Source organism: Lagopus leucura, unplaced genomic scaffold, assembly GCF_019238085.1.
Source record: "Lagopus leucura isolate 7727_CA_CO unplaced genomic scaffold, USGS_WTPT01 Super-Scaffold_741, whole genome shotgun sequence".
Classification (NCBI taxonomy): domain Eukaryota; kingdom Metazoa; phylum Chordata; class Aves; order Galliformes; family Phasianidae; genus Lagopus; species Lagopus leucura.
In genome coordinates this window covers 9,716,823-9,738,931 of record NW_024962256.1, presented here as the reverse complement: position 1 = coordinate 9,738,931, position 22,109 = coordinate 9,716,823, and the positions used below count along the sequence as shown (strand labels likewise).

Sequence of the window (22,109 nt, the reverse complement as noted above, 5' to 3'; positions counted from 1 at the left end):
CCGCAGCCTTCAAGAAGGCATACGAGCTCGTCTGTCGTACGCGTCGCAGCGTTGTGCTGTGAGTGCAATGAGCTGGAAGAGTGTGTTCATTTTCACTCATTAGTTGACAGTGGTGCTTTTCAAAATGCTCTCTAGCGTTATCAGCAGTCAATGATGGTATGCTTTCAAAGGTTAAACTATTTGATTTTTCTTCTAATTTGCTTATGCTCAGAGAAGCTGTATGAGGAGCATTATTAGTCTCCCTCTAACCATTACAGTAATGAATGGCTGCTGGAAACCATTTGATGTTTCCACGGTTTGAGGCATCAGTGGCCCCGGAGAGAGAAATATGTTATCTTTCCACTAAGTCTTCAGTTGTTCCCTGAGTTGATGAAAGAGTTAATCTATTACTGGCAAGACACTGCAGTTGCGAGTGAATCTTAAAAAACCTTTTTAGTTGCAGTCAAAATCAAGCAATTGGCATGAATTCCTCAGTGCAATACCATGGTGTTCTTCTGTAGCAACTGCTTTGTCATTTTCGGTGCTTTCCCATCTCTCATTCTGCATCTCTCAGGGCATTTCAGAGATCTTTGTTCTTGCTGTGGAATTACAGTTACCATCCTCACTTCTGGCAGGTCTGGCACATGGGAGCCCACCAGGTGTAACCAGCAGGGGAAATCCTACACAACTACAGCAATCATAGAATTGTGGAATGGCCTGGGCTGAAAAGGACCACAATGCTCATCCAGTTCCAACCCTCTGCTGTGTGCAGGTCACCAACCAGCAGCCCAGGCTGCCCAGAGCCACATCCAGCCTGGCCTTGAGTGCAGAGAGCACTACTGCTGTTGAACTTTATTCCATTCCCCACAAAGGGTACACAGCCTTCTGCTAAGTGTGGTATCCTGACTTGTTCTCACATTACCATTAATAATTGGGGTCCTGCATAGGGATGTATCACCATTTAAAATATGTCTTTTTTGCTTGTGTTTAACCCTTTTCTGCTGATCAGAACATCAGTGTAGGCTTTGTAAGGAACAGATAATGTGTAATGCTGTAACAGTAATGGTGCAAAGCAGACATAATAAACAGTGACAGAATTGCCAGTTATTTTGGCAGTCTTTTGAAAGATGAAGAGAGAGACCTGACAGCGGCCTATCAGTATCTAAAGCGAGGATGTAAGAAAGAAGGGGAGAGACACTTTAGTAGGGTCTATCGTGATAGGGGAAATGGCTTCAAACTGAAAGAGGGGAGTTTTGGATTGGATATGAGAAAAAGTTGTTTGCAATAAGGGTAGTGAGGCACTGCATGAGCTGCCTAGAGAGGTGGTGGTCCCCATCCCTGCAGACACCAAAGGTCAGGAGATGGGCTCTGAACACCGATGGAGCTGTGGGTGTCCCTATGCCCTGCAGCGGGTTGGACCAGAGGGCCTTTAGAGATCCCTTCTAACTCAAACCATTCCATGATTCTATAAATTGTATCATGAGAAAATGATAGAGTTTCCCTTGTATCTGTAGGATAGCCCTGGGTAACAAAGAGGGGGCAGAAAAGTTTTTAATGCCAGAAACCTGACCAGTAGGTCAGGATAGCTGCACTTCTCATGGGTAGCATGGAGCATCTCTTGGGCTGTGTAAAATAAAGCACCACGCACTGGTTTGCACTAAGGAGCCCACTGTTACCATGCCAGCATCTCCTCCTCTCTCAGAGCCCAGCAGCATCACACCATGCAGCTGCTCTGAATGTTATCGGTGAGCTTTTACCTGGGCTGCCAGGATGCACCAGAAGGGTTGTTACTGCTTTTCACATCTTACCTAACAGCTGACAAACAGTTCTCGATTTGTGTGGCTGTGAATGAGACCCTTTGAAGGAAAGGGGATCTGGTGAGTCCTACCCAACTGATAGAAACAACACCAAGGATGTGTAACACCAGGGAGATATCAGGCTTTATCAGACAAAGTCAAGGAGATGAGGAACAGTGTCCTGTGGCAGCTAATCAGCCCTCTTTCCCGAACTTCACCTGGATGGAAGAGCTCTTTTGTGTAGCTGGGGCTATTTTTTCCATCTATATGCCTTTATGGATTTGTTTCTCCACATTAATATCATGCTTTAGCAGGCAAAGTTCTCAGAATACTTTCTTTCTGCGTAGTCAGTTTTTGTTAACAGATTGCTTTCCGGGCTGAATTGTTCTGAAAGCAAGGTTTAATCATTAACTACATGGCTGATTTTTGCTTTGCTAAAATGTGGTTCAAGTGTCATTCTGCTCATGTGACTGAGTGAATGAAAATATGAGACTCACTGAAATGGAGGCAGGCCATCACCTTTGTTAATAATGCCTGAGTATAACGAAACCACCTGAGAACCAGTCTGCAGTGAGGGACAGTGAAACCTGCAACACGTAGTACAGCATTTCCAAGCACCATTTAAAAAAAGACTTAAAGCAAAAAGATTTCATTCCATTTCCTATATCTAGAATTGGATATGTATAATACAGTGTATTATACGCTCATGCTGGGTATGATGTGCCATTGAGTGCACTGGATCTCTCTCCCATACAATCCTTTCCATATAGGATATAATAGCTGTGGGGAGATACAGAACTTAATGGGAGAAAAGAAAAAGCTGCATACCAGAACGGACACAGCAAATTGCTAACTGCTGCTTCAGAAGATTTAGAGGGTTGCTATGGTTTCTGCTGAAACCTTCCAGCCGCAGAGCAGCCTCTTGCAAGCCGTGCTGCACGGAGGTGTAAGGAAACACACTGCACGTGCAGCCATGGCATGCCGAGGCAGAGCCCAGCACAGCGCTGGGTGCCAGCTGCCTCCCTCCCCGTCCTCTCCTTGGAACTCAATGGGCGTAATGAACATTGAGAACTGCCCAGAGCTACGGGCCTTCGCTTGGTGAAAAGTTCAGCGCACGGCAGGGGGCTGCGAAAACACCCAAACTGCTGTTTTCCTGTCGTGTTCTCCTCTTTTTCTTACCTCGCGTTTCTGGATTTCTTAACACTGAAGTTTTTAGGACAGGCGCTGCGTGCTGCTGCTTTTTTCCCTTCTTCACCCGCACAGTGCCTAGAACAACAGCTCATGACCTAGTTCTGTCTTTTAATTGCTGCTGCAATATGAATTTTAATTCCAGCTAGGGTCCAGATGTATTGAGGATATGGAGCCACGTGTCAGAGCTGGTGCCGTTTATCTTGTAGGCCAGTGTTTCTCAACCCTTTGAATTCAAGGAGCCCTTAACCTTTTTGAAAAATTCTTAAACCAGCATCGTGTATTTCACCATTGTCTGGTGATGAGAAATTGAGATAACAACTGCTAATCTAAATGCTAATATGTATTTTCTTTTACAGCTTTGTTTTTCTGTTCCTTAGCTTTCCATTAAAAAAATCGATGCAGATGAACATAAGCACTGGTCTCATATCCTTCAGTGCCCAAGAGAACCTGGTGACAGGTACTGGCAATTGCTAGGAACCCACCTTATAGATAGGGAACCCATCTTATAGGTACTTAATATTTGTTGGCATCTGTCTTAACCATTTCTAATGACTTGTGGACAGAAGAGTGGATCAGTTCTGCAGGATTTTTGATATCACAGAGATCATAACTTCATGAACAAGGTAATAATTTAGCGTGCTCGAAAGGAGTACTTTTTGGAACAATTTCAACTTTATTCACTTAAAGGATCTCAGCTTTTATTTACTTCTCTGTGTTTTAGAACAAACGCTGGCTGCACTTCGTGCTTTCTAAATATCCCACAGATTTCTTCTATCAGCTGACATTTAGCTGTTGTGCTTAGTGAAGATTTCTCTCCTCTCCTCCACTGAGATGTGTAAAGAAGGCAAGTTATCAATATGCCTTCCACAGATTGCTCCAGAAAAGGCTCAATTTTAATCATCAGTGATTGCAGCTTGTGACAGATGCAGGAATCCTTTGGGAGGAAAAAAATGCACATATGAAAACATATGCTGTTTTATGTTAGATTATATCTTGAAATGCTGGGATACACTGTATTCAATCAGCACATAACTTTAATTGTTCCTATTAAGGAAACTGCAAAATGGAAAAATAACAGCAGCTTCTGATGTATGTCTAAGGATGCCTGACCCAAAACCTGCACATAGCAGGCACAGAGGAGCATTTATTTGCATTATGCCAGTGGATGTAAAATGTGGAGAAGGAGACTAACTGATACCTAGGAGAGGCAGAGGAGGAGCAAAAGGCTCAAACAAGCACTGAAAACATGGCTGGGAGAAGCCCAAGGACAGGTACTGCATGCACACGTCTGGGCTGAGCATCACTTTTGAGGTGATACAGGAAAGAGAGTCCTTGCCTTCATCATCACAGTACCCCCTTACCCCAAATCCACCTGCCAGACACTGATGTTCTCTGTCTGCTGCCAAGCAATGTTTTAAAAGAAGCACAGCCACTTCAAACTGCTGCCAGTGATGTACTGTAGGCATGATGTAGTGCAACTCATTCTCCTAGTGGATGTAACATTGCTGCCGTATATTATTAGTGATATTTGATGTACAATGCAGCTATATTTAATTAGCCAACTAAAATGCATTTCCTGCCAAGTGGATGGTGAGCAGGAAGGGAAATGTCTTATATCAGAGTGAATAAAAAAAGCAGATAATACAATTTAAGACAGAAATTTAGTACGTTAATCCTTGAGATCCCCTCAAAAGCTGTGGTATTGTGTAGCTGAGCTCTCAGAATACAAACCAGCCATCTAGCTGTAAAAGAAATCCCTCTAAAAGGAAACAATAATGATATCATGTTTTAGAACAGCAAATTCAAATTAACCTAAAATTTAAGATTTAAGATAACACAAAGCCTCTGTTAGTATTATGTTTAAGAAAAATGTTCCTCACACAATGGGACAGAGCCTTGCCTTTAGCATCACATTCAGCCGCTCTCTGCAAATTATCCCTGGCACTTCCCTGCCTGCACCAACTCCTTGATGCCCACCTTCACAGTGGCAGTGACTGCTGGTTAAGTAAGGTTTGATTTTCTCTCTGTGAAAGCTTGAGACCACATTTGCTGGCCAGAAGTCCGTGCCAATTCCTTGAATTCCTCTGTGTGGTTGATGGCGATTTCTATGCCACCATGCTTCACAAACCTGAATCTCCTTCAGCATCATGCAGAGCCCTTCCCTAGTAGCTCCTCACAGTAGCTCTCAAGTACTTCTCTCCGGTGGGATGTGGGGGCTTTCTTGGTTATTGGATGTGGGAGGAAGATGTGGCAACACAAGCTAAACTTCACTGCGGTCCCCTATTTCTCTTGCCTATAGGAATTTATAAGGGCTTGTAAATGGGTCTGTGAGCCCTCCTCCATAAAACTAGAGAGGCTTCTCTTCCTTGGCTCATCAACAGGCTGTGGGAAGGGCCTCTATTTGGGTCTGGCACAGATGCAAAAGTATGGGACCACAGTTCCTAGTCAGGGCATATCTGAATCCAAAATAGTCCCTGAGAAAGTGGCACTGCCCCAAGTTGAGGATGTCGAATGCAGGCTGGCAGGCTGGGGCAGAGCAGTGCAGTTTTGGTGGCTCTTTTCTTGCAAGAAAACTTCTGCAGCTGCCTACATTACAAAGAATGGAGCATGAAGTCCTATCCCAGGAGAGAGGAAAGCAAGGAAAGGACAAAGTGAGGAGTGGGTTTGTCCTTAATCCAAGGTAAGACTGGCCTTCCAAACATCCCGGCTGATAGGTGGTCACAGCAGGGTACTGCATAACGACTTGGCCTTAATCACATGTGTTCATGCTGCTCTGCCTCTGCCTTGCATATAAATTCTCTTTTATTACTTCTAATGTTGCTTCCCTTCCCCTTTGTACTCCTCATGTAGCAGCACTGTTTTAGCTTGTTTTCAGAACCCAGCAATAATATTTCCTGAGACGATTCATTTCGTTAATTTGTTGTTGTTCTGGTGCCCAGCACTTCCTGTACATGCAGAGCTCCCCCCGGACTCGAGAGCCTCTCTGCAGTACATGCATCTTCAACAGTTTATTTTAATCAGGGCTACTGGAATTCTGTAATACTTCAGGCCAATTTCTACAGTAAATTGAGCGCATTCAGCACAACCAAGTGCAGCCAGCGATCAGTCAGAACTGCCAACAGTTTCACACCTTCACTACAGAATCCTTGCTTGACTCCATGTTCCTGGAAACCCATTTTTGCCGTCACTGTTTCCAGCAGGAATCTCTCAGTTGCTAGGGGATGGCATTTTTTACGCACTTCCACATGAAATGTTTTTAGCTTGTAGTGGAGAATTACCCATCTAGTATTCTGGTTAATATTTTCTCTATTAAAATGGAAGGACCAGAGTGCAGCGAGAAGCAAATCTCAAGAGGTCTGGAGGCCAGGTTTGATACAGGCACTATCCAGGCATTCAGAGTATGACTTGAGTCTGTGCTGCATTTATTTGAAGCTCTGACAATTACAGGCTGTCACAGGAGACTTCCACTTCTACTCCTGACTCAATTACCAAGTCTTATGCTTCTTGTAATATTACCATTGCTGTAAATAAAGTCAAATTCATTCTCTGTTTTCTTGGCTCTTCTAAGGAAAAAAGAAGTGTCTGACTTCTAGCAACTAGCATCAGACTGAACCCAAGCCTCCAAGGACCTCTTGGTTGCTTGAGAACTAAATATACTTTCAGAAAATTTGTGGTTATCAATGCACTGAGTTTAAAAAGCAAAATCTCCTTCATTTAGTGTTCATTCCCAAATTCTCACTACATCACCTAGCACATGTACTCAAACAATTTAGATACCTTTAAAAGTTACAGATGAGCATCCACAGTAAATGCAGTGCTTAAGCATACGTCCACATAAGATTATGTGGAATGTTACTGTGCTTTCCATAATGCATTCTTTTTTGCATGCAGTCTAGCACTTGTCTTCCTTTTTGGCTGTTACTGCATGCTAAAAAGATGTTTACATTAAGCTGCTCGTGACTCCTGGTCTTTTTCTTAAGTGATTGGTTGATTGCAGCTCAATAACATCTGAGTAGTTCAAATTAGTTTTTGCACTTCGTGTTTGTAGTGATCTGAGCCTGTCTATATACAACTTCTGAATTGGGTCCAATTCCAGGACTCATTAAGAATGCACGTGTCAGGCAGGCCCCAATTCCAGTGTAAATGCTTGCTTTCTCTCACTGTCTCCCTTTCCAGCTGGGATTGCAAAAGCTGACTGCAGAAAGAGCAGCTACAGGGGATCATCCTTGGAGGTGCTCTCCTAATGAATGAAAGCCTGCTAAGCCTGGGATTCCCAGACTGTGAAGTGCACACCATAGTGCTATTAGAATATTTCAAGGGTTATTCTGCTGAATCTATATCTTGTCCTTACCACATCCCTATGGTTTTACCAGCAAGCACCTCCCAGCTCAGCTGAGCTTCCCTGTCTCAGGCACTTACCCTGACCAGCTGCAAGGCATCAGAGTTCATACAAAAAGAGGCAGGACTGGGTTTCCCTTCTTGATGTCAGGTGGGTTTCAAAGACTGAAGTGTAGGAGTGGAGGTAAGAAGGTCTTGGGTAGGAGTGTGCAGTTTTCATGTAGGTACGCACGTGCCTCTGAGTCACAGAGCCTATATCTTCTTTTATTTGAGTTCTCCTTGGTTGATAATGCAATGTTTGTCGACAAGGTGGAATCCTCATAGAATAAGCATGGTTTTCCAAGCCAGGATGTATTTGGTGTTACAAGAGTTGGTGCCACTGGTGTGGGTTTTACAGCAGCAGCCCAGGCATTCCATTCTGCTGCTCTAGATTCTTATTTTACTTAATACTTCACTACTTTTTGTAGTGCAAAATGTGTGAGTAATCCTTGGAGCAAAGGCTTCCTTTCAGCAGTGGATCTCCTTCTTTACTCCTTTATATTCTTTCTTTTGTCCTACAAACCTTTTGTTGCTTTACCTGGCCCACCTTCCAGCCTGGCTGTGGGTTTGTTCTGGGAATTGGGAAAACCTACTTTTGAAGCTCAGGTCAAGAGTCCGTCTGCTGTTTGTTTAGCCCCTTTAATTAATCATTTACTTTAAAACAGAGAAATTAGCTGAAGCACCAGGCACAATGGTGTGGTTTTGAGCTGTGGATCCATGGATGCAGCTCACAGGTCAGGTAGGGCTAGAAACTGGGGGAAATGCTTCAGCATGGCACTGGGGTTTAAAATTGAGGTGTGGTGGTGAGCGGGAGCTGTACAAAAGGACCGCTGCTTCGTAAAGGTGAATCTTCTAAGGCAATGGCTCTACACAGACATCCAGCTCTGCTGTGTGCTGCTAGGTGCCAAAATACGCCAAGATCCACCAAAATTCAAATAGAAAATGCTGTATTTATATGGAGATTTCACCCAGGTTTTGCTGCTTCACGGTAGGTGCTGGTGGGGGAGAGGTGAAGTCTGTGGGCAAGCAGGGCTATCACTGATGGCTCATACTAGGAGGGCTCATTAACTCCACAGTGCCATTTGTGAAGATGGAGAGTCTTCTTTTCACAGTGTGGAAAATTTAACTGTGCCCCGGCTAAAGATTACCTTAACCTGCTATAAATTGAGCTGTTTCGCTAATTGGTTTCTTGGTTCATTAACCAAATTGCGTGTATGAGGGAAATGGAAAACGCTCGGAATGAATTTCCCTTGCAATTCTTAATTTAAATGGTGAATAATGATCACATGTTGAACAAAATATGTTATGTGAGTTGCAGCAATGGAGTTAATTTTGTTACTTTGAGATGTTTTGCCACCCATGAAGCTTCCTGGGAAGATGATCCTCAGCATTCTCATTCTCCATTGTGTGACACCAGGAAGTCACTACAGCATAACGTAGTTATGTCCAATTTCATACAGAAGCACTTTGTCATGGGCAGTTCCTCCTCATATATTGTTAAAAGTAATGAGATAACAGAGATAAACAGTAATAAACTTAAAAAGTCAGCTTTACTGCAATGAGTGCTGGTTCTGTATTTCCACCATCAGTACTGAAGTAACGAAAACAGGATATGTTCTTGCTTTACTCTTTCCAATGCAGTGCACACAGCTAAAAATCAAAGATTAACTCTGAGCAGCTAAAGCGAACAAATCCTACTAATTCATCAAAGCAAACACTGCAGAATTTAATCTGTTTTATGAATTTTCTGCCATTGATTGTTATGGCATGGTTGGGGCACGGGAGGTCATTTGTGAGCACTGAATTGCTAGTTTTGTGACAGTGAAAAAAGAGAGCTAAAAGAAAGGTTACATTACAGAAGATGCTAGAAGCAATTTTTGGAAGACAAATGTATATCATCTAAATTAATGACAGTAAGCCTCCAATTAGCTGAATGTTGATGCAGAATTACAGCTTTATCAGGTAAATACATGTTTTCTCAAGCCAAAGGGTTGAGTAAGAAAATATTTAGCTTGCAAACTGTAATAGGGTTATAGGTAGATGAACATTTTCTGTGACTCGGGGCATGGTGACCTCGCTGCAGACAAATCTGACAGTAACTGCATTACTGCTTCCAAGCAGCCATACAGACAGTGCCATTTATGACCCTGTTCTCTGAAGTATCCCTTCTTTACAGGGGAGGGAAAAATCCTGACTGTGCTGCTTTGTTTTTCAACAAACAGCTTAGCTTTTGTGTTAGAACAGAGGTTTCTTCTTCGGCTCACTTTAAGAAGTTTTGGCACAAACATTTAAGGTGGGACTACTAAACTTGTTTTATTTAGTTTGCTTTATTGAATACCTCTGAAAATGTATGTCAAAGCTGCCCTTGTTCCTTTTGCAGTTTAGGCATACTAAAATACTTGAATTATGGAGTTATTAGGGCAATTTACTCCATGGAAATGTTGAAATTTTCATGCAGATTGCTTTGATGTGGAAGGTGGGATAGTCTCTCAAACGCATCCTCCCGCAGTAAAACACTGCATTTGCTGGCATTCATGAATACTTGCAGTTTACCTTTGGCTGTGTGTAGGAGTCTGAAGTCATTATGACCTTGAATATTAGCAAGGAAAAGATCTCGCTTGAAAACCAACAAGAAAGCCACTTTGGCATTTTCCCTTAAGGTCTTCTCCACTTCCTATGCTGGAGCATAGGAACTACAGGACTCTGCAGTTCAGCCCCTCAGTCCCTTGAATGTTTCTCAATGTCCATAGCCACCCTTACAGAGGCACAGTGATGGGAACATACCCATTGCTAGGTCAGATTCAGTCACGTCATGATCCTAATTCTGGCCAAAAAACTGAGTGCAGAGAATACCGCATTCTTCCTGGCAAACCATCCTGGCTTCTTCAGCCAGGGATCTTCCTGAGCTTGGAGCAGGCTCTCCACAGTCTTGATTAATGCCAAGGCTGGACTTACCCTCCATAAACTCACCTAATTGCTTTTTGGAATTTGTGCTCTATAACATTGGGTTTGTGTCATTTAGGTTCACAATTTACTTGTGCTGTGCAGAAAAAAACATCTTCCAGCATTCATGTTAAACAGTCTGCCCAGTAGTTTGGCCACCCAGGACTCTCCCCAAGCATCTTTTGGAAGCCGTTTGTGATTTTTTTTATTATCTTTGGTTTTAGATCTCAATCGTATCATGCTTTTACTGGCAAATCCCAACTTATTAGTCTCTCAAGGTTTTTCAGCAGTGGACCCTTTCCTGGGCCTTTCTGGGTCAGTGTTGTTCTTAATATACTTCTGTATATTATGCAGAAGTATACATTAGATAGTATAATATACTTTAGCATGGAAATTGAGTTGAAGGAGTTGTTGAGGTACATTTTGTTTTTTTTTTTATGTTGCTTACTATGTGTTTTCCTTGTTCTTGGCTCTGCTCCTTTGTCAGCCTGGTCTTCTGCCATTTCTCTATAATTCATACTGTCTTGTTTTTTTTTTCATATTGTCCTCTGATGTATCTTTACCCCATCATATTTCTGAGATGGCCATGATATCATTACCCTCCTACCGCCCTTTGTAAAAAATAAACATTATTCAGTTCTTCTATACCAATTAGAACTTGCAAAATATTGCTTGGGTTGCTATTTTTATGCTGCACGTATAAATGCATTCTTGTGTTGACTATTCTTTGCAATTTTTTTTTTTTTTTGAACCTATGGAATTCAGTGACACATCTTCGCTTCGTGTGCACTTCCTTGTCAGGTGCCATTGTGTCAAACTGCCTTTCTGCTGCCATCTGTCACATAGATAGCAGAATGTTGGCTGGGAAGTTCAACCTGTGACACTGTGGGCCGAGATAATAACATAGGAGGTATTACTTTTGGAGCAACCCTTGTGTACACATCAATTTTCTGCAGGTTTTACTTGGAGGAGGAGGGAAGGGTGGGCATTCAGGGAATGGAGACTCTCACCTTCAGGGGTGTTAATTGTGCTGCTCTGTTCTGGTGTGAATGGAGCCACGTGTTCCTTGCAGGCCTGCTTGGTCACGGAAGTTTTCTCAGTAAAGCTTTCATCTTTCTTCTGCATTTCCCTGCGCAGGGACTGCTCTGTTGGGGAGGGATTATTTTTATTATTGTTTTTTGTTTAATGAAGGCTTTTGTCCCACTGTACTCCATGATCTTCCATCCTGTCTCTCAGATCACTCTTGTTCTGAAGGCTCTGAGTTGTATTTTCAACCCACGTAACCAAAGACAAATAGCTATATATGTTTCTTGACCCAGATCAGAAGCTAGACACCAACCTGCCTTTTCCTTAATTCGTTTTTTCCTTGCTTCGATCCCCACTGATGTTTATTTTACATTTATGGAAATCTCCGAGACATTTAGCAAAGGCTTTGGATATAAGGTGAATTCCGAAATCCATAGCTTCTCTTCATAACATGGTTTTGAACTGAAATCCTCTTGAAAGGTCACTTGGAGTCTTGAAATACTTGAGCATTTAGATTGTAGTTGATTTTTCTAATGGTGATTGACTAGCCAGCAGGCTCTTCTACTGGAAACAGAATAAGTGTATTTTGTTTTGCTTTTTTTTTGTCTTGTAAAACACACTGGAATTCACTCAGAGGGTGGTGAGGCACTGGCACAGGTTGCCCAAGGAGGCTGTGGATGCCCCATCCCTGCAGGCATTCAAGGCCAGGCTGGATGTGGCTCTGGGCAGCCTGGGCTGCTGGTTGGTGACCTGCACACAGCAGGGGGTTGGAACTGGATGAGCATTGAGGTCCTTTTCAACCCAGGCCATTCTGTGATTCTATAAAATTCTGTAGTATTGGTGCTGGTACAGCTGCAGTATGTACAGATGGGTGCTCATGGAAATGACAAGTGCATGAGGCAACAGTTTAGAAATGTTGTGCATGGAAGAAATCACTTTGTATGCGTGCATTGTAGTTAAAAGAAAACTCTGTATGTAAATGTTTGATGACTGATTCATTTTCACAGAAGATGGGCATGGCAGCATTTAAGTTACAATAGCTGTGTGCATCCCCAGTGCCATCCTGTGTGACTTTATCGTTGGCAGCTTGTTTGTATGGGGCTTTCAAGAGAACGGGCTTGCTCATCATACTAATTCCATGCTTTTTAGTTGTGCAGTTGACTGTGGACGTGTTGTATGGGATAATTAATTCATAGCTCGAGTCTTGGTTTGGTATCCTTTCACCAAATCTGGCTGAAATAAGGGTTGCCAAATTCATGTTTCTACAGGTAATCCCAAATAACACATAGTTTTATAGGCATTTTATGATAGATTAAAACACTGAATTGACTTGGGGTGGGGGAGAATGGGAAAGTACCATGTAGCCAAATTCTTCAGTATTTTTCTTATTTCAGCATTCATCTGTCTGTGTGTGTGTTTGATGCAGCTCTAATTAGTCTCCTTTAAGCAGCATGATGAAGTGTGTAAATTTTCACGTGTCATCTTGGTTACTGTTTTCTCTTTGAAATCAGTATGTCTCTTCTGCTCTGCTTTTAGCTTGTCCTTAAAATACTTTTCCATTTAGCTTCCAGGCTTTAATGATCCAGCTTTGCATTGAAAAAATGCAGAGTATTCAGTTATGGTAGGAAAATATTAATATCGGGTGGTGACTTTTTTGGGGGGAGAAGATGGATCACGTAAATAAAGCAGTCATTGCTCAAGTTAACTTCAGGTTTTTGGTTTCTCCAGTACAAAGGGCTAAGTCTCTTCATAAAAATGGACAATCAGAAGCACTTTTGGGAACTCGGAGGCAAAAATAAAACACCTCTGTGTACCCTTATTTGAAACATTCAGAGTCTGGTTTTTGTAATGAGTGACTTTAAAGAAAAAGCAAATTCTGTGTCTTTTCTGGAAGAGAATTAGCTTTATCTAAGGCAATCAGCGTTTATTATAATTCCTGCATTTGCAGAAGCAGATTTTAAGAAACCTACTCTTTTGAACTTTTTGGTGTTGGCCACAATTAAAGAAAGCCTTTTCCTTTGAAGAACATCTAATGGTTCTTTTTGTGTTTGTATTAAATATTCTGTGGTACCGTGTAGTTTGGTACCATCTTCTACTTGGCAGCTGCACAGTAGCTGTTTACTCACTGTCTTCTGATTAATTCTCTTGCTATTCCAGCATGTAATATACCTCATTTGTTTAGAGAAAGGGAATACATTTCATATTTAAAAACCTTTTTACTGCAGTTACTGCATCTTTGCAGATTTAATTAGGTCTCAGTCCCTTCCAAATCATGCAAGTCAAAGGTCCTGTCTTACTTGTCCCTGGGGCATCATTACAAAATGTCCCCAGATGGAGTCTAGTTTCTAGCTGATGACTTTACCATATAGGGGCTAATTATTTCTAATCTTACACATTGATGGGACTGTATTTTATGTCTCTGAACCACTGGAACTGTTAACTGCCAAATTATCCTCCACTGTAATATGCGGGTTATGTCTCCATAAAACGGACTGACTTCACAAATGACAATCCCTTCCTACCAGGCTCTTGCATTTTGAGCCGTAATTATTTCTGGCACACAGTTCCATCTGATGAGCCCTTGCTAATCCACATTATTATTTGGGATAACCGTTAGTGCCTGGCTGCAGGCACAGGCCTAGGCTCTGCTCTATGGGGCAGCCGCATGGCTGTGCTCAGCCCAGCCTCCCACTGTTGCCTTTCATTTTTATGAGCAATAACCTCCGCCGGGTCTTTAAAAGAAATGACTCAACACTTTCACCTTCTGGAAGGGAAAACCTGTATTTTGAAGTCTATAACGCATGAAGGTGTCGGAAGCCTAATCTAGTATAAGCTATCTTCAGTCAGCCCTCTTAAGCATCGGGAAAGAGAAATGAATATCTAAAAAGCACCAAATAGCTACAATTGCACTTGGATTTCATGGCTGTGTGTGATAGAGGTCAGTAACATGAAGCTGTTTATCTCATCACAGAAAAGCAGTGCCTGTTATCAGGACTTGCTGTAGGCGAAGGTATTGGAAACTCATTTAAGTGACCCGCTCCATTACGTCTTCACTTTGCACATGTGGGATTCCTGCCCTGCTTCTCTCTGTCATTTCTGCCTCAGCCCATCGAGCTGCTTTTGGGGTTGGCTCTGCAGAGTAACAGAGCATGAAACGATGATAATTTGGGTTTAGTATCTTCCAAACCTTAATCCAGTAACGGCAAACCAGAAGCTGCATTAGGAAAGCAGGGGCCCTGGAAGATTGGACTTTGGAAATTTTGGGCCTCTGTCTCAGTTGGTTTCAGGGAAGTCAATAACGCCTTATTGATTTAGAAATGACTTTTTAGAACAACAGAGAGCTAAATAACAGTGCTGTGTGAAGGGGAGTGAGCCTTGCAAAACCTGGCATTACCCCAGGGCTGCCACCTCCAGAGGCTTTGACTGGTAACCAAGATATGGAGGCATCAGTGCTCAGCTTGGGGGCTTAGTAAAGGAAGACTGAAATGCAAAACCCCCCCATAAAAATGTGGGTTGATAAACTTTGCTTAAATGCTGAATGAAGTAGATAATTCTGTATTTATATACCTATCAGCAATACTATTATGGCCAATGTGTTAATACCAATGTTACTGTAACTAATGCAGTAATACATTTAGAGCAATAAGATAGTACTAAATCACTGTGACAGATACTAGACTGACCTTCCAAAATAATCCTTTCAGTCTAGAGTATGAGCAACATCCTTGCCCTTTTATTTCAGATAATATAAAATCACCTGCTGATATTTTTGTTCGTTTTCATGATAGATCACTGTCACCCCACGAATCATCCCCACAGTGCATTTATTCATTTTTAACTTCTTTAAAAGAAGTTCAATATCCTGAAAGCCTGTGATTTGACTTAAGTGTGCTGAGATGTTTAACCCAAATGAATATGAACTTGAGCATGCAGTTGTCTGCTGCTCCAGGTACCTCTGCAGTGCATTCATGTGTAGTGTTGGTATGTGCTCTAGGTTTGCAATTAACAGAATATATCAAGCAATGTGCAATTGTTTGATATATGTGCAGTGTCCTGAATTTCCTTTTTCTTGTATTTGAACTTAGTGTTTTGAGCAATTAAAGCAGGACATGAATCTCGTAATGATCTAATGTTGGATTCAGTTGGTAGGATTTCAATAATACTTTGTAATTACTTTGTAAATACTTCAGTTGTAAGAATGGGGCTTTTATTCCCAGTTCTCCTGAATAATGCAGCACTCTCTAGAATCAATACCTGTGTATACACATCTGTTTATCATTCTCACTAACCAAATTACATGAATGGATCATGGTGAACAAACCACAACATCTTTAAGCTCCAACAGGAGAATAGATGTCTGTGGCTTAAAACAAATGGTGCTGGTTTGCAACCCTGCTCGTGTCCTCATTGCAGGGCTGCTGTCAGTGTGCTCTCATCACAAATTCATGCGTGCCCTAGCAAAGGGTAAACTGTCCTCTGTTTTTCCTTTGGACTAAAAAGTCAAATCAAGATGACTTTTTTGAGCAGAAATGAAAAAATGTTTAATGCAAACAGCTGAATAATAGCTTAAACCACTCCCTGCCCAGTAAAACAGTGGAAAGCAGTAGAAGTAACATCAAATAACCCAATAAGGACATCTACCCTAACCTGTCAGCCCGCAACACTAAGAAATAAAGATTATGTTGTTGTGCTGTCAGAAAGGGGAACAGAGGGCACATGCTTCTTGGAGAAGCGAAATCTTTCATTTCTAGGAAGGGTTATAGTATGGTCTGGTTAAAAGTGAAGTGCTTCACTCTCACGTCTACCTGCAGTGGTTCTGTAGTGTCTGGACAAAGGGCAGAGAAGGCTGAGAGTTGTATTTTCTAAAGGATTCAGATACCAGGTAGAAGGTACCCATATTAACTGAGTCCACGTGACTGGCAGTGAGTAGCCCGTGGGCACAGTGTCTGTGCAAGTCCTTCACTAGAAGGTCATGTTAATAGTTGCAGCTTACTAGAGGAAAGTACAGACTGTTCCAAAGGTGGTTTTTTTTTTTTTTTCTCTAGTGCTTTCACTTAGGGTTAGGGAAGGCAAGGATGGAGAGTCATGCTGCATGGTGTGATGGTTCCATAGGGAACTAGCACAAAACAAAGCATGGAGGCCCTGAAATACCAATGATGTGATGACCACAGCAGTCATAGACTCTTATGTGGAGTCTTATGTCTAACTCAAATTTCCAGTCTCCCCTGTAGAAAATTGCACCCAAATCTCTCCTTTGCCAGGGTGTATGGGCTTGTAATGGCTCTCTGCCTGAGGATGAATCTCCCCCATTGCACGGAGGTGCATGCTCTTGGTCTGAGGTAGGGCAACACATGGTACACAAGAGCCATCCAAACTGAGCGTTGCACTGAGCAAAGGGTGTATCCTGCATGGGAGCTCTTAGCATCCCTTTTGCTAATGCTCTTTAATGTCCTGTAGCTCATTCTGCAGCTTCTAGTGGGAGAGTTTAATGGTAGCTAATGCTGGAGAGAATGATAGTGGTGACCAAGAGGTTTTTGAAAGCATATTCAGCACAGTCTGTCTTCTCTAACTGCTGAATGTGAAGAGACTCTTGGGATCAATTCTCATCCCAGAGCACCCGGCAGAAAGACTGCAATTGAGATGGGCCAGGATTTGGCTGGGGAGCTGCGATGGATGCAGAGTGCTGCTGAATTACGTAATGGCTTATGCACTGGCTGTGGATCAGAGTTGCTGAACAGAGCAACTGTAGGACAAACAAAGTGGTGATGGTAATCATCCATAACAACTTAATTCTGCCCTTGTTAGATGGTTTCTTCAATGTTTTGTTATACTGGCCTAAGCTGTTCAGTTGTTGCTTCGGACCACATTGTTCCAGGTATCCTCTGCAGTAAAATGTAGGTTTCCAATGCTGTGTCTATCATAGGAAGGCAGCTACTCCAGCTATGCTATGTGACTTTAAACAGGGCAGATGTTGTACGTGGTTATGTCTAAGGTGCAGCAGTGCTGAGGTCAAACAGCTGCAGTATCATTAGGTCAGTCTTCAGAATTTCACTTTATGGTTTTGAAAGTTCTCTCAGATTCCATAATCTTTGCATGAGCTTTCTGTATTGTTGGTTTGTTGGTTTTTTTTGTTTTTTTTTTTATTTAAGAGGATGGAAACAAAAAGATGAAATTGAAAATACAGGCTACCAAGAAAGAAGTGGTTTTGTGAGGAACAGAGCTGATGAAGGCCATGAGTCAATACTGTGAGTCTCCCTCTGGTGCTGCTCTTTCCTCCCTGCATCTTCTCCATATCCCATTTTATCTGTCCCCAGTGCTTGTCTGCTGCTCCTGGACAGGATCTGTGTTCCCTCTGGCACTGTGGGTAACATCAGTGGCCAGCAGGAAAGTTTGTCAGTCAGTTGTGAGTCAAAGAGAGGAGAACCAATGCGCTTCTCTCTGGGGTGGCCTCTTGTTTCCACAAAATCATTTCATCTGTTTATTTACTTACTTTTACAGTGAGATAAGTTATTGACCCTCCTGTTACACTGGTTGAAGCAGCCCATGAGATTCAAAGTCTGAGGTTGGACAGATGGAAGGACTGAACGTAAATCAAGTTTGTTCTGAAAATCAAGTTAAAACTGGATCCAAGTAGAGGGTACAGTAGAGAAATGTTTTGTTTTGTCAGCTTTATTTATTTTTCTGTTACTTTCAATTTATTCATGGGTAGTAATTATTTAGGATAAAAGACAGGTCTTCTAAAACATAGGGACAAATTTCATGCAAGCATAATTGTGCCTTGCTATCCAGATACGTATTTATGGATGTAGGTATGTGAATGACTTTATTCATAGGAGTAGCTCCTGGGAGACAACTACTATGAATATAACTACTCGCATTTTGAAATACTTCCCAGATTGGTTTTGCATCAAAAGGTGTTGGGGAGTTCATGTGCGTGTTGTGAATGTAACACCACAGAGCAGGGAAATTGCTGCAAATAAAGCAAAATGCATTTTCTTACCCATCTGTTGCAGATCTGATGTTGCTGAACAGAATAATTTGGTGGAAAAGCTTTTAGTTGTGCACAAAAAAAAAAAAAAAAAGACATATACAAACAACCAGGAGTTTTGGGTTGTTGCTAGGCAGCAGGTTGTTTCTACTTGGGAAAGCCACTGGGTCTGGCTGGGCTGCTGTGGCTTTGGGTCCGTGGGTGCTGGTGGATCCCAGTCCCACGTGTTCTCATTCAGGTGATGTCTGCTGCCAAAAGAGAGCCTGAAAACTCTTAATGTCATTACTTTCCAACTGGTACTTAGGAGACGCTAAAAGTTAAGGTTAAATTCTGCACCGTCCGTTTTTTTAACTGAAAGACTTTCTTTTATTAAAAAAAAAACAATTACCAATTATCAGTTCTGCTGAACCTAGCAATGCCCTGTTTTCTCTTCCAACGTGTTTCTGTTTGAATCTCTAGAATGATCTGTGTTTCTAAACCTACTGCAGAGGAACTCAAAAAGGTGATGTTCATGGTCGAACAAAGCACGAAAGCGTGGTAAAAACACTCTGTAAACAAAGATTTGTTTTACTGTCCCCTCAAAAGGTAAATGTAGGTATTATCTCACCAACTGGAAAGTTTTATGTGGTAGAATAATTACCGCGTTCAGTTGTGTGACGCATGGTTAGTGCTGAGGCAAGGCAATGGCGGCTGAAAACAGTGGGAGCTGTGTGCTCTTAAATTATGTAAAATAAAACTATTTGCTTCATCACTGAGCTAGAGCCTTGGAAATCTAATGTTTTAGGCTTTGCACTTATTTAAATCGTAGCTATTGTGGTTTTCATCCTCTGAGCACTGAATTTTTCTTTTAGTTCTAGCCTACTGCATCCAGTATAATCAAGCAGTTTCTGATGTCTGCAATCACATCAGTTAATGCGAATGACTTTCCAGAAAGAAATAATATCTCAAGTATTATACGAAACTGAATGCTTCTATTATACAAAAGTAACATGAAATGTCTGTATTAAATCTGGCATGACTGGTGCTGGAACTGAGTTTAGTTCCATTGTACAAACCTTTTAGTGTCAAATTTGGCTCGTGCAAACATCCTGTATTTTTTTGTTGTTGTTGTTTTGGTTTTGTTTTGGAAACAGAATTGGACTAATATAGATGTGTATTGGAATCAATTATCTTGATATCTTGACAAAAGTATCTGTACCAACAGCATCTATCACCACTGTATTAAGAGTATTAACAGGAAAGAAAATCAATAAAGCAAAATAACCCGCAGCAAGGATATATATAAAGTCACCAAATGCATGCATAGCAGATAGTGCACAGGTTTTCTGTTGCCAACTTTACAGTTTCTTATCTTAAAGTCATTCTCTCACAAAAGCAGGTGAGATGTAAGAAATATTGAATTACCTCTAGCTCCTATTGTGCATAAGATGCTTTAGGCAAATGCTTATAATTGCTACCAGTTCTGAGTAACACCAGTGGAATTTTTATTTAGAAGACTCATTTATGCCTTGTAAAATTTTGCGTGTGTTATGACCTCTACATGAATACACATAATAATGCTGGAATAACTGCTCATAAATACACTTTTTGGCTACAATACTGCTTTTCCTTTGTTTGCTTATGCGTAGTATTTGTTATGTTTACAGTCACTGAAGGATTTTTTGGCTGTCTTAAACATTCTTGTGCCTTCACAAACGGACGTGGTCACTAAAATATGGATGCCTTGATAAAACACTGGGAAAGGGACTTTGAGAATGGTAGAGGGTTTCTTCTAGTACCTCTTTCTGTATGAAATGTTTCTATTACTTACGCCTTATACTGACACGCCAAATAACGGTACAACAGATTCTGTGGGAAGACTTTTCTTGGGTGGGGGGAAGCGATCAAACCACAGTTCTGACAACAAACCAAAGTTGTCATCACCCTTACGTGTTGCTAGTGCTTCCTCATGGCTCTTACCTCATTTTGGGGATAAAGCACCTTGTACTGGAAACAGACTTGAAAGGATTTCTAGTAGAGTGTCCTCATCTCCTAAGAGGGTTGGTTGGTTGTTTTGCTTTGCGTAATCCTCTTTGGAAAACTTGTCCAAATTATATAAAGTATCCACTTCCCAGAATCCCAGTGAAACATATGGACAGCATTGCTTTTCTTTTAGCAGTGCACAGAGAGACCTGTCTGCCAGTCATCAGAGTGGGAAGCCATGGAGCTTTTAGGACTTTGCTTCTTATTTAACCAGCACTGGGGAGCTCAGTGACTCACTGTATCCGAGGTTCTTCCTTATGCTCCCACAGGAATGAATATCTGTGACGTTTATGACATTTCTTCCATTTCTGCAATGAAAGTACTGAAGAAAAATAATGGAAGAGTATGATTTCGCTATTATGTGATATTATCCTTCATCATCATCCAATCCAATTCTCCGCGCCTTAAATATCCCCCCTCTAATAGCTTCTCTTTGAGCTTCCCCATTCTATTCCTACTGTATTTTATAAAGATCTCTGAAGAGCTCCAGTAGGGAGCTCCAATGCCAGACCATCTTATTTAGACCGAAGAAGTGGTATCTACGTCAGTTTAAATCTTCATGTGTGCTCCCATTTGAGTCTTTGGCCTGAGTTATGCCCACGCAGCTGGGCTTCAGCAGGTCTGCTGCTTCCGGGAACTGACATTTGTTAGTGTAAGTTTGTGCTGCCAAGAGAAACCTAGAAATGCTTTTATCCCTGTACAACTGAAAATTAAAACTGCCTCTCCCTGCCCCCTCCCCCCCCTCCTTCCCCCCCCCCAAAAAAATACCCCACAACCAACAAATAGATACAAAACAAACAAAAAATCTTTGGTGGAGCAGGCCAAAACAGAAATGAGAAAGTAAAGAACCTGCTTTGTTAGCTCTGTGTGTGTGTTTGTGTGATGGATATGCTGGGGGAGATTCCTCACTTTATTAGGTGAAGATAAAGAGTAATAGCAGCGTATAATGAAAACAAGATATTTTTCTCTTATGCATAGGTGTCAAGATATAATTCCTGTGCTCTTTCTAGCCCCCTGATGAGCACCTTGCTTCTAATGGCATGGATAATGAGAGATTTACGACTTCTGGCTTTTTGATAGCAGACCAGAATTCATTCGTCCGTTCCGTGGTGGATCCTGTAATCATCTCTGCAGGCAGTCAGCTACAGCTTCAAGGTGTGCAAGCAGGGAAAGATAATTCAGTTAACAAATCTCATGATGCTACTTCTAATAGAAGACAATCCATCCTGACATCTTAAAAAAATATTTCTCTATTTTGTTTACATGATGAATCCTGTTCAAACCAAAATGAGTTCAGGCATTACTTAGTCTGATTTGAAAACCTTCCCAGCACAGCTACCTTAAAATACTGTTATCTTTGTACAGCTGCATTAAAACACTTTCTTTTGTGGCAGTGTACTTGTTTGTATTGGCTTTGGCTTTTTTCACTGCAAGAAAGATTTCAAGAAAAGAGCTGGCAGCGCCTTTCTCTCCCTTTAAATCTCTATTGCATTTTGACCCCCATTGTAAGTAGATGCCTGGTACTTGTAAGAAGAGTGCAGCGAAAATACTGTAGCGGGACTGATGTACTCTCCCTCTGCCATTCTCTCTTGATGGGTGAGTACAGCGTGGTTTCGAGCTTTGTTTGAGCTTTCAGGGTGGCAACACATGCTCCTTAAGTATCTTCACTTAGGAAGAAATTGCTGTCTGTTCTTACATGAAGGTAGCAGAATGTCAAATCCTGAGGAGATGAAAATGAGGTGTATTTTTATGAGAATACGTGAAGAAAGTAAAATCCATGTGTGGCT

General features: G+C 41.7%; 1 protein-coding gene across 4 annotated transcripts in view; it reads left to right on the top strand.

Annotated features, from left to right (window-relative positions):
• CUNH10orf90 (chromosome unknown C10orf90 homolog) overlaps window positions 1–22,109 on the top strand; it is a 62,736-nt gene that overhangs the window by 4,121 nt on the left and 36,506 nt on the right. The window contains exon 1 of one of the 4 annotated variants that reach the window (XM_042863941.1): window positions 8,012–8,077. The exons of 1 other annotated variant lie outside the window; for it this stretch is intronic. In XM_042863941.1, the coding sequence (XP_042719875.1) occupies window positions 8,065–8,077 (13 nt within the window). In that variant the 5' untranslated portion in view covers window positions 8,012–8,064. Of the gene's footprint in view, window positions 1–8,011; window positions 8,083–8,123; window positions 8,332–22,109 lie in introns of those variants that run through there. 2 more of the 4 variants (XM_042863940.1, XM_042863939.1) reach the window with 2 other exon arrangements.